The sequence below is a fragment of the Ochotona princeps genome, chromosome 9 (genome assembly GCF_030435755.1).
Source record: "Ochotona princeps isolate mOchPri1 chromosome 9, mOchPri1.hap1, whole genome shotgun sequence".
Lineage (NCBI taxonomy): Eukaryota > Metazoa > Chordata > Mammalia > Lagomorpha > Ochotonidae > Ochotona > Ochotona princeps.
The window spans coordinates 59,936,641-59,957,988 of NC_080840.1; the positions used below are offsets into that span (position 1 = coordinate 59,936,641).

At 41.7% G+C, this 21,348-nt stretch overlaps 2 protein-coding genes across 5 annotated transcripts in view; both read left to right on the forward strand.

Annotated features, from left to right (window-relative positions):
* Positions 1-8,437: 8,437 nt before the first annotated feature.
* LOC101534722 (uncharacterized) overlaps positions 8,438-21,348 on the forward strand; it is a 29,917-nt gene continuing 17,006 nt past the window's right edge. Inside the window, 5 exon segments of the mRNA XM_058668408.1 lie at positions 8,438-8,572; positions 9,123-9,354; positions 11,489-11,522; positions 11,614-11,872; positions 12,121-12,303. Coding sequence (XP_058524391.1) covers positions 8,438-8,572; positions 9,123-9,354; positions 11,489-11,522; positions 11,614-11,872; positions 12,121-12,303 — 843 coding nt within the window.
* Positions 11,998-21,348, forward strand: part of HNF4G (hepatocyte nuclear factor 4 gamma) — a 125,133-nt gene continuing 115,782 nt past the window's right edge. For all 4 annotated transcript variants that reach the window (XM_058668753.1, XM_058668751.1, XM_004588062.2 and 1 more), the window contains exon 1: positions 11,998-12,303. The gene's annotated coding sequence lies outside the window, so the exon portion shown is untranslated. The remainder of the gene's footprint in view (positions 12,304-21,348) is intronic.

Sequence of the window (21,348 nt, forward strand, 5' to 3'; positions counted from 1 at the left end):
AGAAATTCAAGATGTGGGGCCACTATGAAAGTGCATTAACAAACACAGACACTCTAATGCATTTTGATAATATCTGATTTAACTTAGGCTGATGCAATAAAGTTTTCATGTCTTGAAAGAACAGATATTTATTTGCGGGGTATTTTTGAGTGCTATCCGATTGATTTCTTTTGTGATATTCCCACTTCAGAACTCAGCCTAAAGGAATATTGTTGCTCCAATTTTAAGGATAGAATAAAACCCTGGCAATCAAATAGGCTGTTGTAGGGATACACATGCTGCTACCACTTAAAACTCAATAACTAGTCCCCACCAAATTATAGAAGATTCAGAAAATGTGATCTGACATATTCCTGAAAGACAGAGATCAGAAATAATGAAGGGCTTTTAACTAACACTACAGTGCATAAACCTGATGATTCATTCTCCTTTCTGTGGACAAAATAGTAGTAACAAAGAGGAATAATGCAAGAGGCTTAGCCCACATAGCCTTGTCTCAAAGTCCGGTTGTGTGTTTGATTCCTTGTAGGATTAAATGTAGAGGTCACGCAGAGTAGCCCTTGTAGCAGTCTCAGATATAGTTTTTCCGTATTTAGATACTCCTGAAAAGGGACAAAGTAATTTTGTGTCGAGACATAATAACAGATGATGGAATTAAAGTGTTTTTTCTATAACAGACACACCCCCATCTAGAAATGGATGAATCCAATTCATATAGTACCTCCTGGTCTGTAGAAATCTTGAAATCCTACTGATTGTATTCTGAATGTACCATCCTCATAAAAATAGCACGGTCCTCCAGGAAACAGATACCAGACACAGAATTAGTAAACATGCATTGATTTTCCTAGGGGAAATACTATTAAAGAAAACGAGGAAGGAACTTGGGAAGTTTAGAAGGATGGCATCACTACAGGCACGTGTCTTGATCCTGAATGAAGCAAAGAGAAAAGTTGAGTAGAAAAATCCTAGATGCCCATTCAGTCAAGATAATAAAAGATTCAAAGAACCTTCCCAAAGTTTCTGGAACACAATCAGCTGTTAGCATTACGCTGTATCGCCCGTGAGCCTGCCTTAGAAGGAATGGACTTATTTAAGTGTTGGTGGTGCACTTGATCATCAACTAAAATAGGCTCATGAGAAGTGTGTTGTTGGGACAAGTGTTGTAATGGATATCATGGTGCAGCACTTGTTCAGTTCATGTCACTGTAGTTGGAAATCTATAAGCTCCACTCTCACAGCTCCACAATCCGCTCATTGTATAGTGCAAGCACCCTCACCCAGGTTCAAGAAGCCGCCTCTCTTCTCCCTGGGATTCTTCTTCCTAAGAGAAACCTAGAAAAGGGAAGTGGATGAGGGAAAAAGTCTTATCATAGTAGTTGATCTTGGGGAGATAAGTATTCATCCTTTCCCTTTCCTATCATCCATCTTAATTTTCATTTTGGCATTTACTTTGGTAAAGACCAATTTCACCCTCACTTGATGATCAGCAGGCACTCAATGTGTGATTTCTCTTCACATCCGGTAATTCCAAGAAATACAGAATTCAAAGTGTCCTTGTAGTAGCTATAGGTCTTAGCTCAATGAGAATCTTGCTTTATTTCTCTCAAAAATATACCGTTTTAGGACAAAATCTTGCAAAGTCAGAATGCATAGAACTCAGAATGCATACAATATGTGTTAGTGTATCTTTGGAGGTAGTAAATATAGTGGGCACTCTTGATTACTGGACCCAAGTATCATTCCCCTTGTGTACACAATACCATTTAGAAATCTTTAGTATAATAAAAACACACACCTGAGAAGTGGCACCCGACCCTTTCAAGCATTTATTCCCACATGGTTCTTCATTTATGCCTATGGAATGCAATATTGAATACGGAGAACTTTGGCCAGTGGGCAACAGTAGATAGAATGGAACTCACACATAGATTCCTCCTCTGCTCATTCTCCCAACTGCCTTCTTTGTCAGAATCCATAGAAGGGACTGAACCCTAATTTATAATTTTGACAACACAGAGAATTCATGATCAGATTTAAAATATTACTCTTCTTCAGCAAGCCTAACATAAGTAATATAGAATGGGTGTCTTTAAAAAACAGAATTTTGTAGCTGTTATTGAGCCTAGGAACCTAAGAGCTAGGCTTTATATAATTTTATTTCTTTTTTATGTATATTTATTGGAAAAACAGATCTACAGAAAGAGAGAAAGAGAGATCCTCCATCTGTTGGTTCACTCCCCAAGTGGCTATAACAGCAAGAGCTAGGCAAATCCAAAGCCAGGAAATAGGAATTTCTTCCTGTCTCCCACATGGGTGCAGGGTCCCAAGGCTTTGGCCCATCCTCTACTGCTTTCCCAGGTCACAAACAGGGAGCTGCATAGCAAGTGCAGTAGCTGGGACATGAACCAGTGTCCATATGATATCCTGGTACTTGCAAAGTGGGAATTTAGCCATTGAGTCATCGCAACAAGCCCAATCCAATTTGATTTGTAAAGAGAATTTTGCTCCTGGTTTTCAGATGGCTGCCTTCTTGAGAATTCCTCTCCTGATCTTAAGATAAGATGTGTATCTGGCAAAGGAGAAAGGTAACCCTTCAGCATCTCTTTGAACAAGACAAAGAAACTTGTCTGATCAGGATCCTTTTCTTATATCCTCATTTCACTTTATTTCCTGAAAGTCCTCATTTTAAGTATAACCACACTGGGATTTATGGCTTTCTGGAATGTGATTGTGTTGGTATGAAACTTCATCTGAATTTAGGACTGCACCAACACTCAGTGCATAAGGTGATGTTACTTTGATCAGATTTTTAATATGATTCAGTCCTAATAAACATTAACAATAATTGGCGAGAAGTAAATTAAGAAAAAATGTGTGAAGCAGAGAAAAAAGAAAGAGAGAAAGAATAAGAGAAAAAATTATCATTTGGTTCAGTGGTAAGACCTGGATATGGGACACCTGCATCCCATGTTGGATTGACTGAGTTTAAGTTTTATATTTTCTTCTGCTTCCAGCTTCCTGCTGACGCATACCCTTGAGGGATGGGAGGTAGCAATGGGTGATGACTCCTGAACTTGGATCCCTGCCACCAACATGTGCAATCCACAGTGATTTACAGGCTCCTGTCTTTGGCCCAGCTCAGAGCTGGCTAACAACTGGAAAATGAATCAGCAAAGGGAAGATCTCTGCTGTCTGTCTATGTCTCTCGCTCTTCCAAATAAACAGGTTTTTTTAAAATATGAGGATATTTAGGATTCACAAAAGCTTTCAAATTTGTTATGGGTTAAGATACCAACAAATCAACAAATTAAATGTGGCTGAAATATGATGTAAGACGTCACAAGTTTTGCCTACCAAATACTTATTCTTCTACACTTTCTTATTTTAGTAGATTAAGAAAAAATGTACTTTTAAGTTACTCCCATTACTTGATCTAAAATTCTGTGATTTTTGCATCTTATCGGGATGTAGCATCTGACGTCCCAATCCATGACTCATGGCTTGGCCATGTGATTTGCTTGGCCATGTGATTTGCCTGGCCATGTAATTTGGGCTTGGGCCTTTTATTTTCTTTCTTTCTTTCTTTCTTTCTTTCTTTCTTTCTTTCTTTCTTTCTTTCTTTCTTTCTTTCTTTCTTTCTTTCTTTCTTTCTTTCTTTCTTTCGTAATGGATATGAAACTCTGATTTTAAGAATGGAAGACAGGGAAACAGAATGTGCTTGAGTTCTGATGACATTGTAAAGCTTTTCTACCAGGTTGAGGCTGCTTAACTCAGGAGTCTTTGTTATGAGGGAAAAATTAAATAAGTAAATGAGACCTTTAACCTATAGAAGCAATGGCACCGAAATACTAAACTCAAGATAACAGAGAAGGTGTAGTCATTGACGGTTCCTGTTGCTGGCTTGGGCACTGAGGTGGGAAAGGACATCTTAAATGACCCTAGTGCAAAATCAAGTTTGGACAGAAGGCAAATTTTGGAAACTTGAAATGCCTATTAAAGGTGTATAGGATATTATTTAGACATTGGTTGGTAAACTAGAGTCTCTATATTATTGATCTGAGGAGAAAGACTTCATTTTGATGGAACTTAGACAATCAACAACCGATTTTTGCGAGGTAATATTGGTAAAGAGCTTGGGATTACCCTAGAGGAATGAGAAAAATAAAAGTCCAAGAAAAGAATCATGGGCAATATTAACTGTTACATGTGCTGGGAAAAAAATGGTAAGAAAGAGATAAAGGAAAGAAGGGGCTGAAATTCCAGAGCATAAGGCTGAGCTGCTCACCAGCTACAATGCCAGCTCTTGCCTTCAGCCTGCCTAGCACAGGCATTACAGCCATTTGGGGAATCAAGCAGCAGACGGAACGTCTCCTTTTTGTCCTTTCTCTCTCCCCATCCCTCTTCATCACTCGCTACAATAAATATAAAACAAAATTTTTTAAAATGCTTGAGACAGTGACACACAGATACAGGTGAGATTAATATAAGAACTGAACATGCCCATATCAGATTTACCAAAGAGGAGGCCACTGCCTTCAGACAGCAGTTGCTGGAGTGTAATCCACTAACGCTGGATTAGAGTGGCTTGAACAATGAATAGACAGCAGTGATAAGGAGAACCTAGCTCATGCTGCCTTGTGAATTGGATGGTAAAGGGCGTTACATGGGACAGCAAGAGGGGGACTGAATAGCATGAGCAAATGTTATTTTTGGTCTTTCAACCATTTTTGATTTGTTGGCAAGACTTGAACTTATTTATAGCCTTCAGGAAAAAAGCCATTGAAGAATGAGAGTTTGAAGATGTAAGAACAAGACATAATTGAGAGAAATAAGGCCAGCCTAGGCAGGAAAGGATGGGAGCAGGGACACAGGTGGAGGGATTAACCTTAGCTAGGAGTTGAATCTCCTCTTCCTGTGCCAGCATCAGTACTTCTTCCTGAGATGGGGAAGGTGTACTTAGATCTAGATGGATACACAGGACAGATACAAAGGCCCTGACTGCTGTAGTCTCAGCTTTTATCTCCTGTCTGATCTTGATTGGAAGCATGTGAAAGATCAGGATCGCAGAACTAGTGGCTTCACTCCTGAGTATTAAGCCATGGCAGGAATTCTGAGTCAGCCACTGTCAGCTTCTGTGAGCAATAGCTCCTCTTAGATTCATACTAACAAAACGCTTGACTTGTTAATTAAAGGGAGTAAATTAAAGCAAAAGGGAACAAATTCAAAACTGTGTCAAAGTAATCATTCCTCTACAGTTTACAAAACTATAGATATGCTTCCAAAGAAAAGCCTCATTCTTGTGTCACAGAGAACAGGTTAAAAAAAGTGCATGCAAAGAATTGGACGACATTTAGTTGGAATTATCTAAGATTCTTAAACCTCTGAGGAACTTGAGCAAGTTTCACTCTCTGAAAAAGGAAGATTGTTTTGCATAGAGGATAGGAAACTATGTTCAGATGTATGTACATTTTGTATATGAAATAATGGAATATGTCAGCAGAACGAGGGAAGGAAGAAATGCCATTTGACAGGGAAGTAAAATTTAGGGTAAAATCTTTGTCACAAAAGGCTTCTTTTAGCATCAGTAACTTCATTTCTTGAAAGTAAAGAGCAGGGCCTGGCACAGTAGCCTAGTGGCTAAAGTCATGGCTTTTCATGCACTGGGATCCCATATGGGTGCAGGTTCATATCCTGGTGGCTCCACTTCCCATCCAGCTCCCTGCTTGTGGCCTAGGAAAGCAGTCGAGGACGGCCCAAAGCCTTGGGACCCTGCACCCATGTGGGAGACCCAGCTTCAGAATGGCTCAGCTCAGGCCATTGCAGCCTCTTGGGGAGTGAACCAACAGATGAAAGAGCTTCCACTCTGTCTCTCCTCCTCCTCTCTCTCTGTTTATCTGTCTTGCCAATATAAATAAATAAATAAATAAATAAATAAATAAATAAATACATTTTTAAAAAGAAACTAAAGAACAAGTTCATTTAGACTGAAAGGTAAATCTATCATAAAATCTATGTCAAAATTTTATCAAATTGATGAGACAATATGTTATTTGCTTATCGCAATCATTTTCCTCTCACCAAGTATTTAGTACTTGATAATTACAGGATTTTTATCTTGTTTTCATTTGGGTGTCTGATTTTTACAGACTGTGTATGTTAGCAAATATTGTATTTATATATGCCAAGTGCCAGTTTTAACCCGTGACATGAATTACTCTAATATCTTGTTACCTCTGTACTCCATGGGGGACAGCACACCATGGAAGATGTATTGAACCTTGGTTGTAAAATCAAATCAGATCTGATTATGACAGCTTCAGGATCTTTATTCTCAACTAAAAATCATGTTAATAATATACATCTTCTAGAGTTGCAAAGGCTCAATGTGTTTGCTAGCTAAAAATCCAATGAAGCAACACCTAGAACATTTTAAAGTGAGCAAAGCAAAAAAAAAATTAATATGACTTTTGCAGAAAACCTTCTATATGTGCTATTTCATAATGTGAATCTTTATTGTTTTAGTCTGTTTTGATACTGGATGAGGTAAAAGCTGAGAGGTGTGTCATACTCATAGCGAGACAACAAAAGCATGTATAAAAGTGGCGCCGACTCCATCTTTCTTTTTCTTCTCTCTTTTGCAATGTGTGAGATAGCTTCATAGGCATATTTTAAAAGTCTAAGCAGGAAGGGAACACCTGCTGACTTTTTGGAGGGAGGAAGAAGGAGGGAGCGAAAGCAAAAAGAGTCCAAGTGACAGGGACAGAGAGAACGGGAGAAAGGTCTGTGCTGTCCTATTGACTCCTCAAAATTTCCAGCAACAGCCACAACCAGGCCCAAGTTAGCCATCGGAAGCCTGGAGCTCTGTATCCAAAGCTCACGGGCAATGTAAACCAAAGCTGGCAAGCAGCATGCAATCTACATGAAGATGACATTCAGAAGAAAAACTAGCATAATAAATTGGTTGTGAGCAAAGATCAATAACCTTAATGATTACTAAACACAAAAGGAAATGAAGCACAATTGAACGATTATATTATAAAGCTCACTAACAAAATTATTTATTTCCTTTCCTTTGACTTAAAAGTTACATTTTTCTTTCATTTCTTAGACTTGTTTTGATTTTAAATAAGAAAACAGCCTCAAAGAAGTCAGTGGCTGGAGTCGGCATTTTCTTTCATGCCCACTAGATGGCAGGTATGGGATTCTGAATACCTTCCAAAGCTATGTATTAACTATTATTTTATAAGCACTAGATGAGAAAACCGATTGAGCCCAAAGTAGAACATTTTAGAAATGAGCTATTTTCTCTTCCTGCTCTGCGAAATCACCCACAAACAGCATCACAATAAATAATTACCAAAAAAAAAAAAACTGGTGAAACTGGTAGAAAAGTATAGGGTTTCTAACAGGGCTTTTGAATTCTATCTACCATTACAAAGTAAAATGACGATCTTGGCATATTTAATTTCTTTACTGAAAATCTGTTAAACTAAAATCCAGCACGGATTTATACTTAACGAGTCATGTATTTTCACATGAAACATTTAAGTTTCTGGGTTTTTTTGCTTTTTTTCTCTTTCCTTTGGAACATGCAATTCAAAATGGTATGTGGTCTTGGAACAATTTCAATTCATGTGCTTCTCACAGTGGAAGGCCCTGTGGATCCCAGTTATGCAAGGGGCAGTTAGCAATTACATTGCAAATTGGTAATTGATTTACTTTAATTTTCTTTATGAAAAGACTGAATAGAGGAGTAGAGAATTTTAAAGAGATCCTCTTTCCTCTTTTCCCACAGTTTAGTTTAGAAGACTTTTTTCCTGGCTTGAGATGAGGTTAAAATAAGGGAATAGTCTGCTTTGAATGTGTGTGCCTTTCCATGGAGGGGCCAAGGCCCTGAAAATATAAAGGGCCAATCTTTGTTACTGAGGGGTTCATTGCAGAGAAGGGCGTGTTCTGCAAAGACAAACAGGCTTCACAGATAGTTGCCAAGGGCACCAAATACATCTTTGCGTTACACCTTGAACTAGCGTGCTCATATCACCTCTTTTTATTGCATGCACCATAAATGACTGTAAAAGTTTGCAAATCTTGCAGAGACCTTGGCAATCAATACTTCAGCAGGAAATTTACCAAGAGGGGGTTGGGGAAAAGAAGGGATTAGCCTCCTAGCTTGCCTTTTGGCACCAGAACTGTACGTTGACATTGAGAATTATTAAGTGTTCGATTTTCATGGTGCCACAGTCAGAGGCATAACATCCACACAGCAGCTTCAATTTAGATGCTCCATTTGAATTTTTGGCTTTGCATTTGATGAACAGGTAATGGAGTCTGGGAATGCTCTTGTGGCCTTACTCTCAAGGGCTTACTCAGGCTGCTGCTGACCTGCGACTAGAACGCAAAATGACCAGTGATGCATCCGGTCTCAAGAACTATGATGCCCTGCGAGAGTCCTCCAAAGGGCCAGGAAAACGGGAAAACCATTTCTCTTTGCCTTCGGGATCTTCAAGCTGGTGGCCGCATGCAAGTCATTAATCAGTCCACTTGCCATGCTCAACTGAATTTGACAAAGGTGTGTTTCTTGTTTGAGGCTTATTTTATTTTTAAAGAACACAAAATAATTGTGCAAGTTTATGGGGTGCAGTGGGATGGTTCACGTTATCGCGTTAAACTGTGCATCCCTATTATATTCAAGTTAAATAACAGAAGGGGTGTTCAGGGCGTTTTGGTTCCGGGTCCCGAGGTGCAGAAACATAAAACTGCCTCACAAACCCCGCATTTGGCTTGGGCCTGCACTGGGGCGCAAAGAGGCCCTGTTTTTCCTGAGCCAGGGACAGGCAGCAGGGAGCCCAGGAGAGAGAAAACTCTAGCCCCCTACATGCCACTAGAAGGGCTTCAGTCTGAGCTCTCCTCGCCCCCACCCTGATGGTGGAGCCCTTCCCCCACAGACAGCACAAATGACCAGAATCCTGGCCTGCCCTTCAGATGCATAAAACATTCAGTGGCCTCTGGGGAGTTTTTGAAATTCTGGCGGAGGAGGGTTTATCCGTTGTTTCGCCCTCAGTGTCAAAACACAGCTCCAGTCCGTGGAGTTAAGGGCGTTGCGCTTTACTCATCTCCAGACGCCTAATTTCACCGCAGTCCTGGTGGTCCCTTCCGGTTTTTTGGCCTCTCACAGAGGAGTGGTTTTCAAAGTGCCATCGCGCTTTGCTCACATCAAGAGAAAGGATGCGGGCGGAGAACCGTGCGAGTCTGTTCTTGCTTCCTGTCTTCCGCGTGTAAAGCAGGCAGAGTGGTGGCAGTCCAGCGCGGGGCGGTGGCCAGCAGCGCCTCGGCAGGAAGAGGACACCGCCTGTGAGCATCAGTGATGGTTTTGCGTAGGGGGAACCTGGTCCCTGGATGGCTTAAATCTGGAAGACCTGTTCTCCGAGGTCCGGAGCGCCTGCCCGCGTGCGCAGCGCTCTACGGGAGGCCACTGCTTTCCATGAATTGTTTGAGAGCCCTACAAGGGAGCCCCTGGAGTTCTTAGCAGGACCTTCTGGGTGGTCTTGGAGGGAAGAAAATAGTGACTAAAACAGATGACGGAAGCGTAAAAGGAAGGCACAAGCGACAGATAAAAGTGGAACAGCAACTAAAAGCATTTTTTAAGGCCACATTTTGTGTGTTCAGTTTTTGGTTAAAAGAGCAGACGCAACATAAATACGCGTGTGTATAAATCTCCCCTAACCAATGATTGGCGAAACGCAGCTTTCTGTCTCCTGAGAACCTTGCCCTGGAAAATTATCCCTACCTCTTCCTTTTTATTGTCGCCACACCCTGCGAAGCATCAGGCGACAGCTCTCCACAGAGCCCCGTTTTTCATCTTCAGCAGCTTAAACCCGAGCCGTGAAGAATCGTGATAAATTAGTTTCCGCAAAAATCTAAGCTTTGTCGTTTGGCATTGGTTTAGGTGGTAAAAACATACCCAACTTCAGAATCGGGCAAGCTCGTTAGACCTGCGCCTAGCGCCTAATGTCACTGCTTCACAGGTTCATCCATTCCCGGGAAACCACTCATTCATTCCTTCATTCGTCCGAAATCACTCCCTCTTCGTTCCCCAGTAGGACTGATTGTGTCCATAAACTCTTCTCCTAGGTTCTTCTGAGTTTAAAAATCTCTTGTATGATAACAGTGTCTCGGTGCAGCTGGCACGCTGGCACGCACCGCTGTTCCTCCCATCGTTAGCCAATACCTTTGTGTTGACACAATTATCTGGCAAAGGTTCTAACCCTAACATCAAATAATTTTGAATACATCACACATTATTGCCTCGAATTGGTGACTCTACCACACACATCGATTAGGATTTATTTATCCCAAACCGAATCCACAGATATTGCGGACAAATAGTGAAATAAAGCGTAACAGTTGAATTAATATATGGTTCCTTTTCTGGGGGCTGAGAGACGTCAAGCACCATGAACGCGTTTGTGAATGGGGATGGAGAATTTCTGTCTCCAAATTTTCGGTGTTTAAGGCGAACGCCAGTTAGAACTTAGCCGTGAACAGGGCAATCTCCAGCATTGCGTATTTGTGGTAGGCTTAAAGAGAAAGGCCACAGGTGATCCGTAAACCACACACCAATGGGAGACTTGCATAATAAATAGAGCCCGTTAATTGTAACTCCCCTGCCTCCGAGGTGGCCCAGAAAGTTTCTAGGAGCGACCGGAACTGAGGAAAGTTATCTTGAAGATCGCTTGGGTAACGTGCACCTAAAGAATTTATATTTTGCTCAAGAAGCCTGATTTAAAGAAAGCAATATTTGATCTCTATCCTTTGTTCTGATTTCTTATAGCTGACTCTCGGTTTTAAAAAGAGTCTTTCAGCAAGATATGCACAGGGAGAAAACTGAGAAAGTTTAGTAAACTCGATCTAACAAAGAAAAAAAATCACTTAGCTCTTTGGTATCCCTGGCATTGTTATTATAGTCTTCAAATAACAGCCAATCCCAGGTCGAAAAAGAAAAACCGTGAGGATTAAGCAACTATTTATCTCTTGAGGATAATTACTTGTTTGACCTGCAATCATTCATTCCTGCCACCACGGACTTACATTGCTCATACGCTTTCAGAACATTGGGTTCTGATTCAGGCTGGTTAAGATGGCCAGAATGCCTCGCAAGAATCTCAGCATCATTTCCGTTGGTCTTGCAGGCGCTCTGGCTATGGGTGGGAGATGGGGACCGTTTCCATCAAATGTAGATGGGTTTTCCATCAAATGTACAGGTGGCTGGAACGGGCCGGAACGGAGAACCCACCTCCCCAGTTCTCCCTAGGACTGGCAGCTCCTGGCGCGCAGAAGCATCTGCGCCGAGTTTAACTCCAGAGGCCCAAGGTGCGCTCTTCATCAAGGGCTTTGGATTCCCCCAGCGGTGTGGTCGTGGCGCTGTCCCCGGGAGCAGGTTTAATTCCCTCTAAATGACACTTCCGCCCTTTTCTGGCCCTTCTAGGCTTGGAATTAGATTCGCATTCGGGGGTCAGCAGGTACCTCCCTGCCCCCACCTGCTCGCTGGTCCACACGCACTTCCCCCCGGGCTGACCCCTCCCAGGAACGGGCGTAACCCGGGGCTGGGAGAAAGGCGCACGGTGCCCTCGCCGCGGCCCGGGCGCCTGGACCTCTGCTGGTGACCCCGTGGCGGCTGCGGGAGAGCGAGCTCGCTGCGGGGGACGGTGCGCCTGGCCCTGCTGCTGCAAGCAGCGATGGGTTTGCGGCCGAGTGGCCTCGCGGGGCCCCGAGGGAGCCGCTGCAGGCCAATGAGCCCGGGGCTCGGGACCGGCTGGCCCGCCCGTTCGCCAGCCGGCCGCCCTGGGGCCTTAGGAACCGGGAAATGAGCGTTCGCTGAGGCGGTGGTGGCCTCGCAGCTTTCAGTTTTCATTGAAGCTTCTGGTTACTGTTTAACATCCCCACCCACGTCTCCGTTTGTTTAGGGAATCGATCGCACCGTACTGAGTCAGGCGGCTGCTCTGTCGCCATTGAGCAGAGCTAACATTTCTCCCAGCATATGGTCTTAAACTCTTTGCTAGGACCGGGGAAAAAAACAATCAAACATACAAACAAAGTCCTTAGGCCTTCCTTGCCCAGGTTACCCCGGCCCCACCTCCTGCCCTCCACTTTCCACCTCCTGGCTTTCGGCAAACTTTCCGGGCTAGAAAAAGTGTTGCGCGGGCTGTGGCTGCCGGGGTGGGTGGGGGACCTGCTGCTGGGAGATGCGGCGCCTGCCGCGCAGCTGACGGCGACGCGGGAGCTCCGGAGCGGCTCCGCCAGGTAAGTTCCTCCGGCCGCGCCGGGCCGCCTCGGGGAATGTGGGCCACCGCCCTGGCGGGGCTCAGACCTGGGGAATGTCTATCCGCCTCGGGCGGCTGCAGAAAGCGCGTCCACCCGCCGCGGGCTGACTCTCAGGACCCCTAGGCCAGCCGGTGTTGAAAGCAGATACCCTGAGGCCTCCTAAGACCTGCGGTGGAGGAAAAGAGAAAGGGGCTGGAGGGGAGGCGGCGGGGAGTTAGAGACGTGCGAGCCCTTTATCCAGGAAAAGAGTCAAAAGTTGTATTTGCACCGCTGTTGAGAAAGTTGTGGTGGCTGTCACGGGTCACGTGCTTCCCTAGTCTCCGGGGGACCCTTATGGAAATGTTTTTTGGTTTTGTTTTTTATTTTTGTGACCTGGGGTGAGGACTTATGGATGGCCCCAAAGTGTGATGATTGGTGGGGGTGGCAGTTGGTCTTGCAACATCACTCCGTGGCTTCTGCTCAAGTCTCAGCTTCCACCTGTTCTCTCAGGGAGACTTTTTGGGAGTCAGCATCATCTAGTGATGATGTTGGGGAGAAGCTTAGAAATATTCTTTAAGCGATTTTACCAAAGGTGTCCTTTGAGAAGCGTGATTCCACAGCGTGCAATTTAAAGCGACAAGAACTCTAGGTCTAACAGGAGTGAGTGAATACTTGATAGATGTTGGAGTCAGATAGGCATTCACACCTGATGGAGTTACTGCTAAGGTGTGCTGCAGACAGAGTGGAAGCAAAACAAACCCTCACCTGAGGGAAGGACTCCAGCCTACACAAGCTAGGCTTATGGCAATGTCCTGCTCCATTTCTTGTTCCCGTGACTTCCTCTTACTGCTCTGGTCATCTTTCCTATTTCTTCTAGAGTATTATGTGTCATGAAGCTCTCCTTTCTCTGCAGCTGTCACCATGTTCCATACTAGTCTTCCTGTCCCCACCCTCTCACCACACCTCCCTCTGTTTTCATGCCCTGTGTACACTCACTCAGGCCACCTGATCAGCGGTGTGTTTGAAGCCTGGGACCAGTTAGTCATGGGCTCTTCCCGGGAACCCTTTGGAGCAGATTAGGAGGTGGTAGGTGACCATCAAACTACTTGTTTTGCACTCTTTTTAGTGAAGTGGAAATTGGGAACCATGCATTTTCTCCCCATCCCCCCAAGCACTATCTATGGTTTTCCAAAAATAGACATTTTCCCATCACGCTTTCTGACAGTGCAACCCTTTTCCTAGGTTGTGTATATTAAGGCCTCACAGAGATACATTTGCGAGGGAACACACTGATTTCAGATACTGCTAGGATTTTGAAAAATACTCATCATGCTAATATAATCACTTTATATTTGAGTGCCCTGCTTCTTTTGAAAATGTTACATGAATGAATTCCAAAGGTAATAGCAGTCTATAAAACTACATGAGGCTTTCAAGTCAAATGTAGAGTGAACTTACTTCCTTGTGCTACTCCATGGATGTGGAACCTTTGTTGATATTTGGGTTTATGTCTTTCCAGGCAATGTGTATTAAAGCAGGTTGTCCTTTGCTTATTTCAAAAAGCATATGATGGTTCATATCATGCTAGCTTTCTGAAACTTATTTTTCTTTCAGTATTTTTCAAATAATTCTGTCAGCAAGCGTAGACCCTTTTCAGAATGTGTTCACCCCAAGGTAGCCAGGCATGATCCTTCAGGATGTTCACTCATGCTTTTTCAGTTTTTTAGCATTACAGTCAATGATGCAGTAAATATCTGTGTGCATTACCTCCGTGTGGGTGTCGTCGCTGAGGATTTACTCTGAGAAGGGAATTTCTGGCTTTAGGGGGTTGTTCATTTTAAACTTGATTGAGATTGCAAAGAGCCTTCTTCAGACCTCACAGTATATTTCCCATGTTTGCCAATACTGGATAATAATGCTCTGTTTGCAATGCTGCCAATCTGTTGCTGAAAAATTGATTTCTCATTGCTAGTGTTTAATATTTGGAAGTTGGACAGAATAGTCTTGGAACATCTAACTTGGAGAGTTTCAGAATTTTGGTTTAAACACCAGAACAGAATTACAGTTCAAAATGGTTCAACATCTTGGTACAGGAGGCAAGGAAATGTGTGTTTTGCAAACACTGGCTCAAGCTTTGTCTGGAAGCTGCTGTTGTCTTCCTGTGACTTTTGGTTAGTTTTGTCATTTCATGAAAGATAATTTACACCTCTAGGATGAAACACATGGCTTAAAAGCTAGCTACATAAAGGCAAAGGCAAGATGTATAATGACATATTCTTGCCGATTTTCTTCTCTCCCCACTCCACATAGGAGCTTAGAGCTGTTGGTGTCAGTTCTACCAGTCATTCAGACATAAGAAGCATCTCAACTGTGACTTATTATTATAGATACACAAACTATTAAAGATATTAAACACATATATGAAAATATCCATACTTACACATAAGTCTACACAAATTTTAGGCAATTCTTAAGTACTTAAGATGTGCCGGTCATGGTAATTTTTACAATTTCCCTTTTTAGAGTACTGCAACTGTCCTATACAGGTCATATTCATATTATCCTTTCCTTTAATGAAGCAGAGAAAAGTTAACTAACTACACTAAGGTCACAAGCCTACAAATCATAGAGCTGAGGATTCAAAGGCAGGTATGTGGCCTGAGGCCATGAGAATCAGAGTGGGAACTCGATGTTTTCACTGGGAGTGTACCACTGAACAGGGCGTGAGGATTGAAGCCTTGACCCCACTCCACAGACCAAATTATAGCCTTCCTCTGGCTTAGTATTCCCCGAGGAAGATATTTTGCTAGGACACAAAGTATCTACAAAGGCTAATATTACTTTGCTCCTAATGTGTCCATTCAATGTTGTCATGTTCACTCAGTATGAAGCCACCTTAAAGAACAAAATTGCCTTGCTGCTGGTGCTTCTTACCTTGTACCATAATCCATGCTGATAGACTATGTTCTTTACATAGTAGAATTGGCTGGTAGTGTCTGATGCTTTATACTTGTGAGCATCTTTCAATTTGTTCAGATGGCTTTCGGGAAAACACATAGTTCAATGTTTTCCTTTTTTCATGATGCTCTTACATCTTAGGGAGCTTGACGGCCTTAAAAGGTGATCTGTCTAATAGGTCACTTTGTGGCATCTGAGTCAAGAGGTAGTGCTTTATTGTCAGATGGGAAGCTTTATATTACTTTTCAGTTACTAAGTGCGGTAGTGGGTGTTAGGTGTTTTTTTTTTTTTGCAAGTTACTGTATGTGAGCACGATTGCCTTCTATTAGAAATGTACGGAATTATGCCATCTATATTGTAAAACAGGTGTGACAAATTAGATACGTTAAATCCACAGCCACTATTTAGAACTGTGCCTGGCATATACTGAGTACCTGATATGTGGTCTGTTGCTGTTACCCATGAGCGAGTTGATGCACTTTAAACCTGCTGGATCTGTAGTAAGTTCTTAGGAAGCATGCCTGTTTTTATTGACTTTCTAGAGATGATTATATTCACATCTAAATACAATGTACATGAAACTTCAAACACTTATGGATCCTTACCTTAGAAACCTGGCCAAATCCTCCAAAAGGCTTCAGAGATTTATTGATGAGTAAGATAATAAACAATTCCAGGCTTTGAAGAGCCTTTAACATTGTTCAGCTCCTGAGCATTATAGAAAATCTTTGCTGTGAGGATACTTTGATAGCTGGAACATGGACTTTGGGATGTTTAAAATTTTGTGTACAACTTTTAGGTCTTCCTTCTGCTAGTTACATATCCCAGAACAAATTATTTAATATATTTGTGCCTCAGTTTAAAATGCTGTGAAACAACAATAATCTTATGCTCAAAATGCATGTGGAAGAATTTTTATATTTTTCACATCAAGCATTTAATTTGTTTAATGTTTGATATTTCCCTTCTATTTCCAGTGTAAGAGAATCATATTTCTTCGTTTTTCAAAGATTTCTTTATTTATTTGAAAAATTAGAGCTACAGAAGGAGGAGAGACAGGAAGAGAAAACTTCCATTCATTCCCGAAATGGCTGTGGCAACCAGAACTGGACCGTGCTTATGCCAGGATTCAGGAGCTTCATCTGGGTCATCCATACACTTGGTTCATCCTCTGTTGCTTTTCCAGGTGGATTGGAAGTGGAGCATCCAGGAATTGAACTGGCACCCATTAGGCATCCGTTGTAAGCAGTGGCTTAACCTTCTACATTACAGTGTTGACTCCAAAGAATCATAGTTCCTTATAATAGAAAAATGTTGGTATATGCGACAAGATAGTGTCTCCTAAGCTTTTTAAAAAATGTTAGCTGTATCATCCAGACTTGTCTACTTAAGTAACCTTTTATTTTAATTTTTGCAATTTCTAATTTTTAATTTTATGGTTATAGGTTGCAAATAAGGTTGATATGTATTAAGTACTGGGTGCCTTGAGGAACAATATAAGGCAGTGTCCTCATTCTCAAACACAAATGTTTTGCTAAAAATCAGGACAAATGGGGGGTTTCATCAACTTTGTGGGAGAGCGGAGTTAAAATATAAGTTATTTCAGTGCAAAAGTCTTTTTGATACTCATGTGTGGTTTTTTGGTAATGTACATTTTTCCATGAAGTTTTTCAGATCCTTGTGTGAATCATCCAGGATGTAAGATGAAAATTATTATTAGCATAATGTGATGGAAAACAGATGCACCAAAATAAATTTAGTTTAGTAACCTGGAGAGATTTCATGGAAGAGTTAATGATTTCCTGGGAAGACTTTGCTAAGTGGAGAAAAATGTCAAAGTTATTTGGAGCAAATGAGGTTATAATGGATTAGAAATAGTAGCTAGATATTACTGGAGAAGGAAGACTGGGCCACGTTCTGACAGTCTTACAAGTGGGTGACCACACTGGAGTTTTGTCTACTAGCAAATGGTAAGTCATGAAATTTTTTTTCTAATTTATTTTATGTATTTGATAAGCAGAGTTTCAGACAGAGAGGGAGAGAGACAGAAAGAAAAATCATCGATCTGCTAATTAACTCCCCAAATGGCCATAACATCCACAGCTGGACCAGGCCAAAGTCAGGAGCTAGCAGCTTTGTCTGGGTCTCCCTTGTGAGTAAACGAACATCTATGACACCAACATGGTTTTAGTCTCCCAAGTCCTAGTGATAGCGTCATTTGCACAGTGGACTTGTGAATGGACTCCCTCCCCTTATTTGCTTTTCAACTAAATAAAAAAACTTTTCTGACTACTGTCTTAATATATCAATCACGTGATTTCTGAATTTTTATCATAATCTTAATCATCCATTATGGTTGCATATTAGATGATCCTTTGTTGACAGTTAGGTTTCTGATAAAAATAATTGCATTATTCTTGCCACCTTTTTAGCTGGGCATTAGTTGAACCTTAGTGAGTATGTGTTGACTGAATTAATTAGTAACTATGGTAGAGAAAGGTCATGAAATATCAATAATGAAATCAAAACGTTTATTGAGAAAGTGATTTTCTTTGTCTTAAAAGTTGATTTAATTGATTTGAAAGATAGAGTGACATTAAGAAGGAGATATACAAAGAAGTTCTATTCACTCTCCCACTCCACAGTTGCCCATTACAACTGGGACTAGGCCAGGTGGAAGCCGGAAGGTCCATCCAGGAGAATTCTTTCAGATCTCCCATGTGAGTGATAGCAAAGCCAGTTTTTGAGTCATCATTCCCTATGTCTTAGGGTGCACATTAACATGAACCTACAGTAGAAAAAAAGGTAGGGATTGAAGCCAGGCATGCCAGTATAGCATGTGGTGGCCAGAGAGGCAGCTTAACCTCTTCCACAAAACCCAATCATTACTTTTTAAAGATTAGTTTACTTTACTTGAAAGATTTGAAAGTCAGAGTTATAGAAGGAGAGGGAGAGTCAGAGAGAGAGAGAGAGAGAGAGAGAAAGAGAGAGAGAGAGAATCTTCCACTTGCTGATTCATTCCTCGAGGGCTGCAAAAGCCAATCCAAAGCCAGGAGCCAGGAGCTTCTTTCAGGACTCCCACATGAGTGCTAGGTCCCAATGCTTTGGGTTATCTTCCAATGCTTTCCCAGGACAAAAACAGGAAGCTGGATGGGAAGTGGAGCAGCTGAGACATGAATCGGCACCCATATGGGATGCTGGCTCTTATATGGTGAGGATTAGCCAATAGAGCTCTTCCTTTGGGGCCCAGATAAGAAGTTCAAGCATAAAGACTTTGTATCTTTGAATCATGTTAATGATATTGATTCTAATACCTGAAGTTATGTATATATATGTACATATATATAATTACTTCATATATATATGGAAGAATTTCAAAGAACTCACATTTTCCAAACACAATCCTTTGTGCTTCTAGATAATACAATAAAACAAGTGACATATATATATGTAATTCCCTCCACATTGTTTTGCATGTGCTTAGTCACACCCATGGGAAGACCTGGTGGGTTGGAGATGTGAATAGCCAATATGAAATATAGGTATTTTGGGTTTTCAGCTAGTCTGTGTGAGTATGAGTGTGTGTATCTGCATGTGTAATGGAGTGAAGTGGGAGAATGATGGGCCTGGAGCTATAAGGGCACAGGAAGGCACTTTACCAATGTGCTGTGCAGCCCTGCCTTGGAGTTCAAGTAAGTCGGCCCGATGAAGGTTGAAGTGTGTATCTCTGTTTTGACAAGGATAGTCTGCTGAATGGCTTGTGGTTCAAGCGGATATTCTAGAATCTGTGAGTTCTGTTGTAGTTGTTTTATTTGTAAATTGACTCTAAATGTGCTCATTTGGTTAAAAGGAAAAAATAGTATAACTTTGCTCTTCATTTTCCACTTTCAAGTTTTTCTTTCCTCACCTCTCCTCGCCTCTCCTCTATCTCCTATTCCTTTTCTCTTTCCTCCTTCCCTTCCTGCCTCCCTCCCTTTTCTTCTTTCCCTCCTACTCATTCTTTCTTTCTTTCTTTCTTCCTTTCTTCCTTTCTTCCTTTCTTCCTTTCTTTCTTTCCTTTCTTTCTCTCTCCCTCTCTTTCTTTCTTTCTCTTCCTTCTTTCTTTTCCTTTCCTTTCCTTTCCTTTCCTTTCCTTTCCTTTCCTTTCCTTTCCTTTCTTTCCTTCCTTCCTTCCTTCCTTCTGTCTTTTTCTTTCTCTTATGGGAATTTCAAAGAACTCACTTTTCCCAAACACAATGCTTTTCCTTCATGTATCCTTTTTTCATGTCTTACTCAGGACCCTAACTGCTTTCTCCAGACCAATGCAGGTCCTATATCAGTCTCTGCCTCCTGACTACACTTTCATCCAATGCAAACCGTGGGAGACCATGGAGATGACCCAGATATTCAGATCCATACCAATATATGATATACCTGGTTTGAATTCTTGGCTTCAGGTTTCAGATGCACCCAGGGGCTTTTGCAAGCATTTGACATGTGAACAGATGAATGGGAGCTTTTATCTGTCTGCCTGCCAAAGAAGTAAACAGTAAAATCTATGAATATAACTACATGGACAAGAACAAGGGCATTTGATTTCATAGTTACCAAGATAGTACACTATTTAATCTCATCTCAGTATTTTTTAAAACTGAAATTGAAGATGATTTTACTTTCCTCATTCTATGTGTCCTAGAAGTTACTTATATGACACATACAAATAATTTCCCTGGATTCATTTGAATGTCTATAAGGTTAAAGCAATTTATCTGAGAGTTCTCATATAACATGTGTGGTAGCATTACTACTGTTTTTTAAATTTTTTGCTTATTTTGATTGCAAGAGGCAGAGAGAGAGAGAGAGAGAGAGAGAGAGAGAGAGAGAGAGAGAGAGAGATTGCTCATTTGCTGTCACATGCACCTGTTACTTTCAGCAGCCAGAACCAGGTGAGGCCAAAGAAAGGAATCTGTAACTCCATCTATGTTTTCCACATGGCTGACAAGAATCCAAGTACTGGAGCCACCACTAACTATCCCAAAGTGTACATTAGCGGGAATTTGTTCCAATTTTAGTATATGTGCTGCCGAAGTGAGCACTATTAGCGGGAATTTGGATCACATATAAGTCAAAAGTGGAGTACCTGGGGCTTAACCCAGGCACTTTCATGTGGCATATGAACATCTCAAAAAGGCATGTTAAACATATTTTTATTATTTGGTACAGTTTGGCAAGTATATGAATTCCCTCCTTTCCTTATCCATGCTTCATTCCTATGATTTCTCCTGATATAATTATAAAAGTATAGTCCTTTAGTAGCAATTTCAAGTTCAACATTCTGCTATTTAAATGCATCGTGGCATTGAAGCATAGACAAAGAATGAATAATTAGTACTGTCAAGGTATGTTTATCTGTTTCTCTGGGAGTCCGTTTTTTCTTTTTCTTTTTCTTTTTTTTTTTTAAGGCAGATATACAGAGAGGAGGAGAGACAGAGAGGAAGATCTTTCGTCTGATGGTTCACTCTCCAAGCAGCTGAGCCAATCCAAAGCCAGGAGCCAGGAGCTTCCTCTGGATCTCCCACGTGGGTGCAGGGTCCGAAAGCTTTGGGCCATCCTCAACTGTCTGCCATGTGGGTGCAGAGTCCCAAAGCTTTGGGCTGTCCTCGAATGCATTCCCAGGCCACAGGAAGGGAGCAGTATGGGAAGCAGGGATTAGGGCCGCTGTTGGGATTAGGATCGGCACCCATACGATATCCCGGCTCTTCCAAAGTGAGGACTTAAACTGCTACGCTATTGTGCCAGGCATGGGAGTCCTCCTTTCATTGGGAGAAGAGATGCCTGCTGCAATGCAAATTCACTTGCCATGTGCTAATCTCCATTATATAATTCATCTATGAGAATATATGCATATGATTATTCATTTGTATCTATTTGTTTTGTATTTTGCAACAAGATTGTCATGTTTCAGAGAATATATGATATTTGTCCTTTTGGAATTGGCTTATTTCATAGAGCATAATAGTCTCCAGAAGGGAACATTTTGTTGCAAGTGGTAGAATTTCACTCTTTTCATTTTAATGGCCGAGAAGTATTCTTTAGAGCAGATGCACC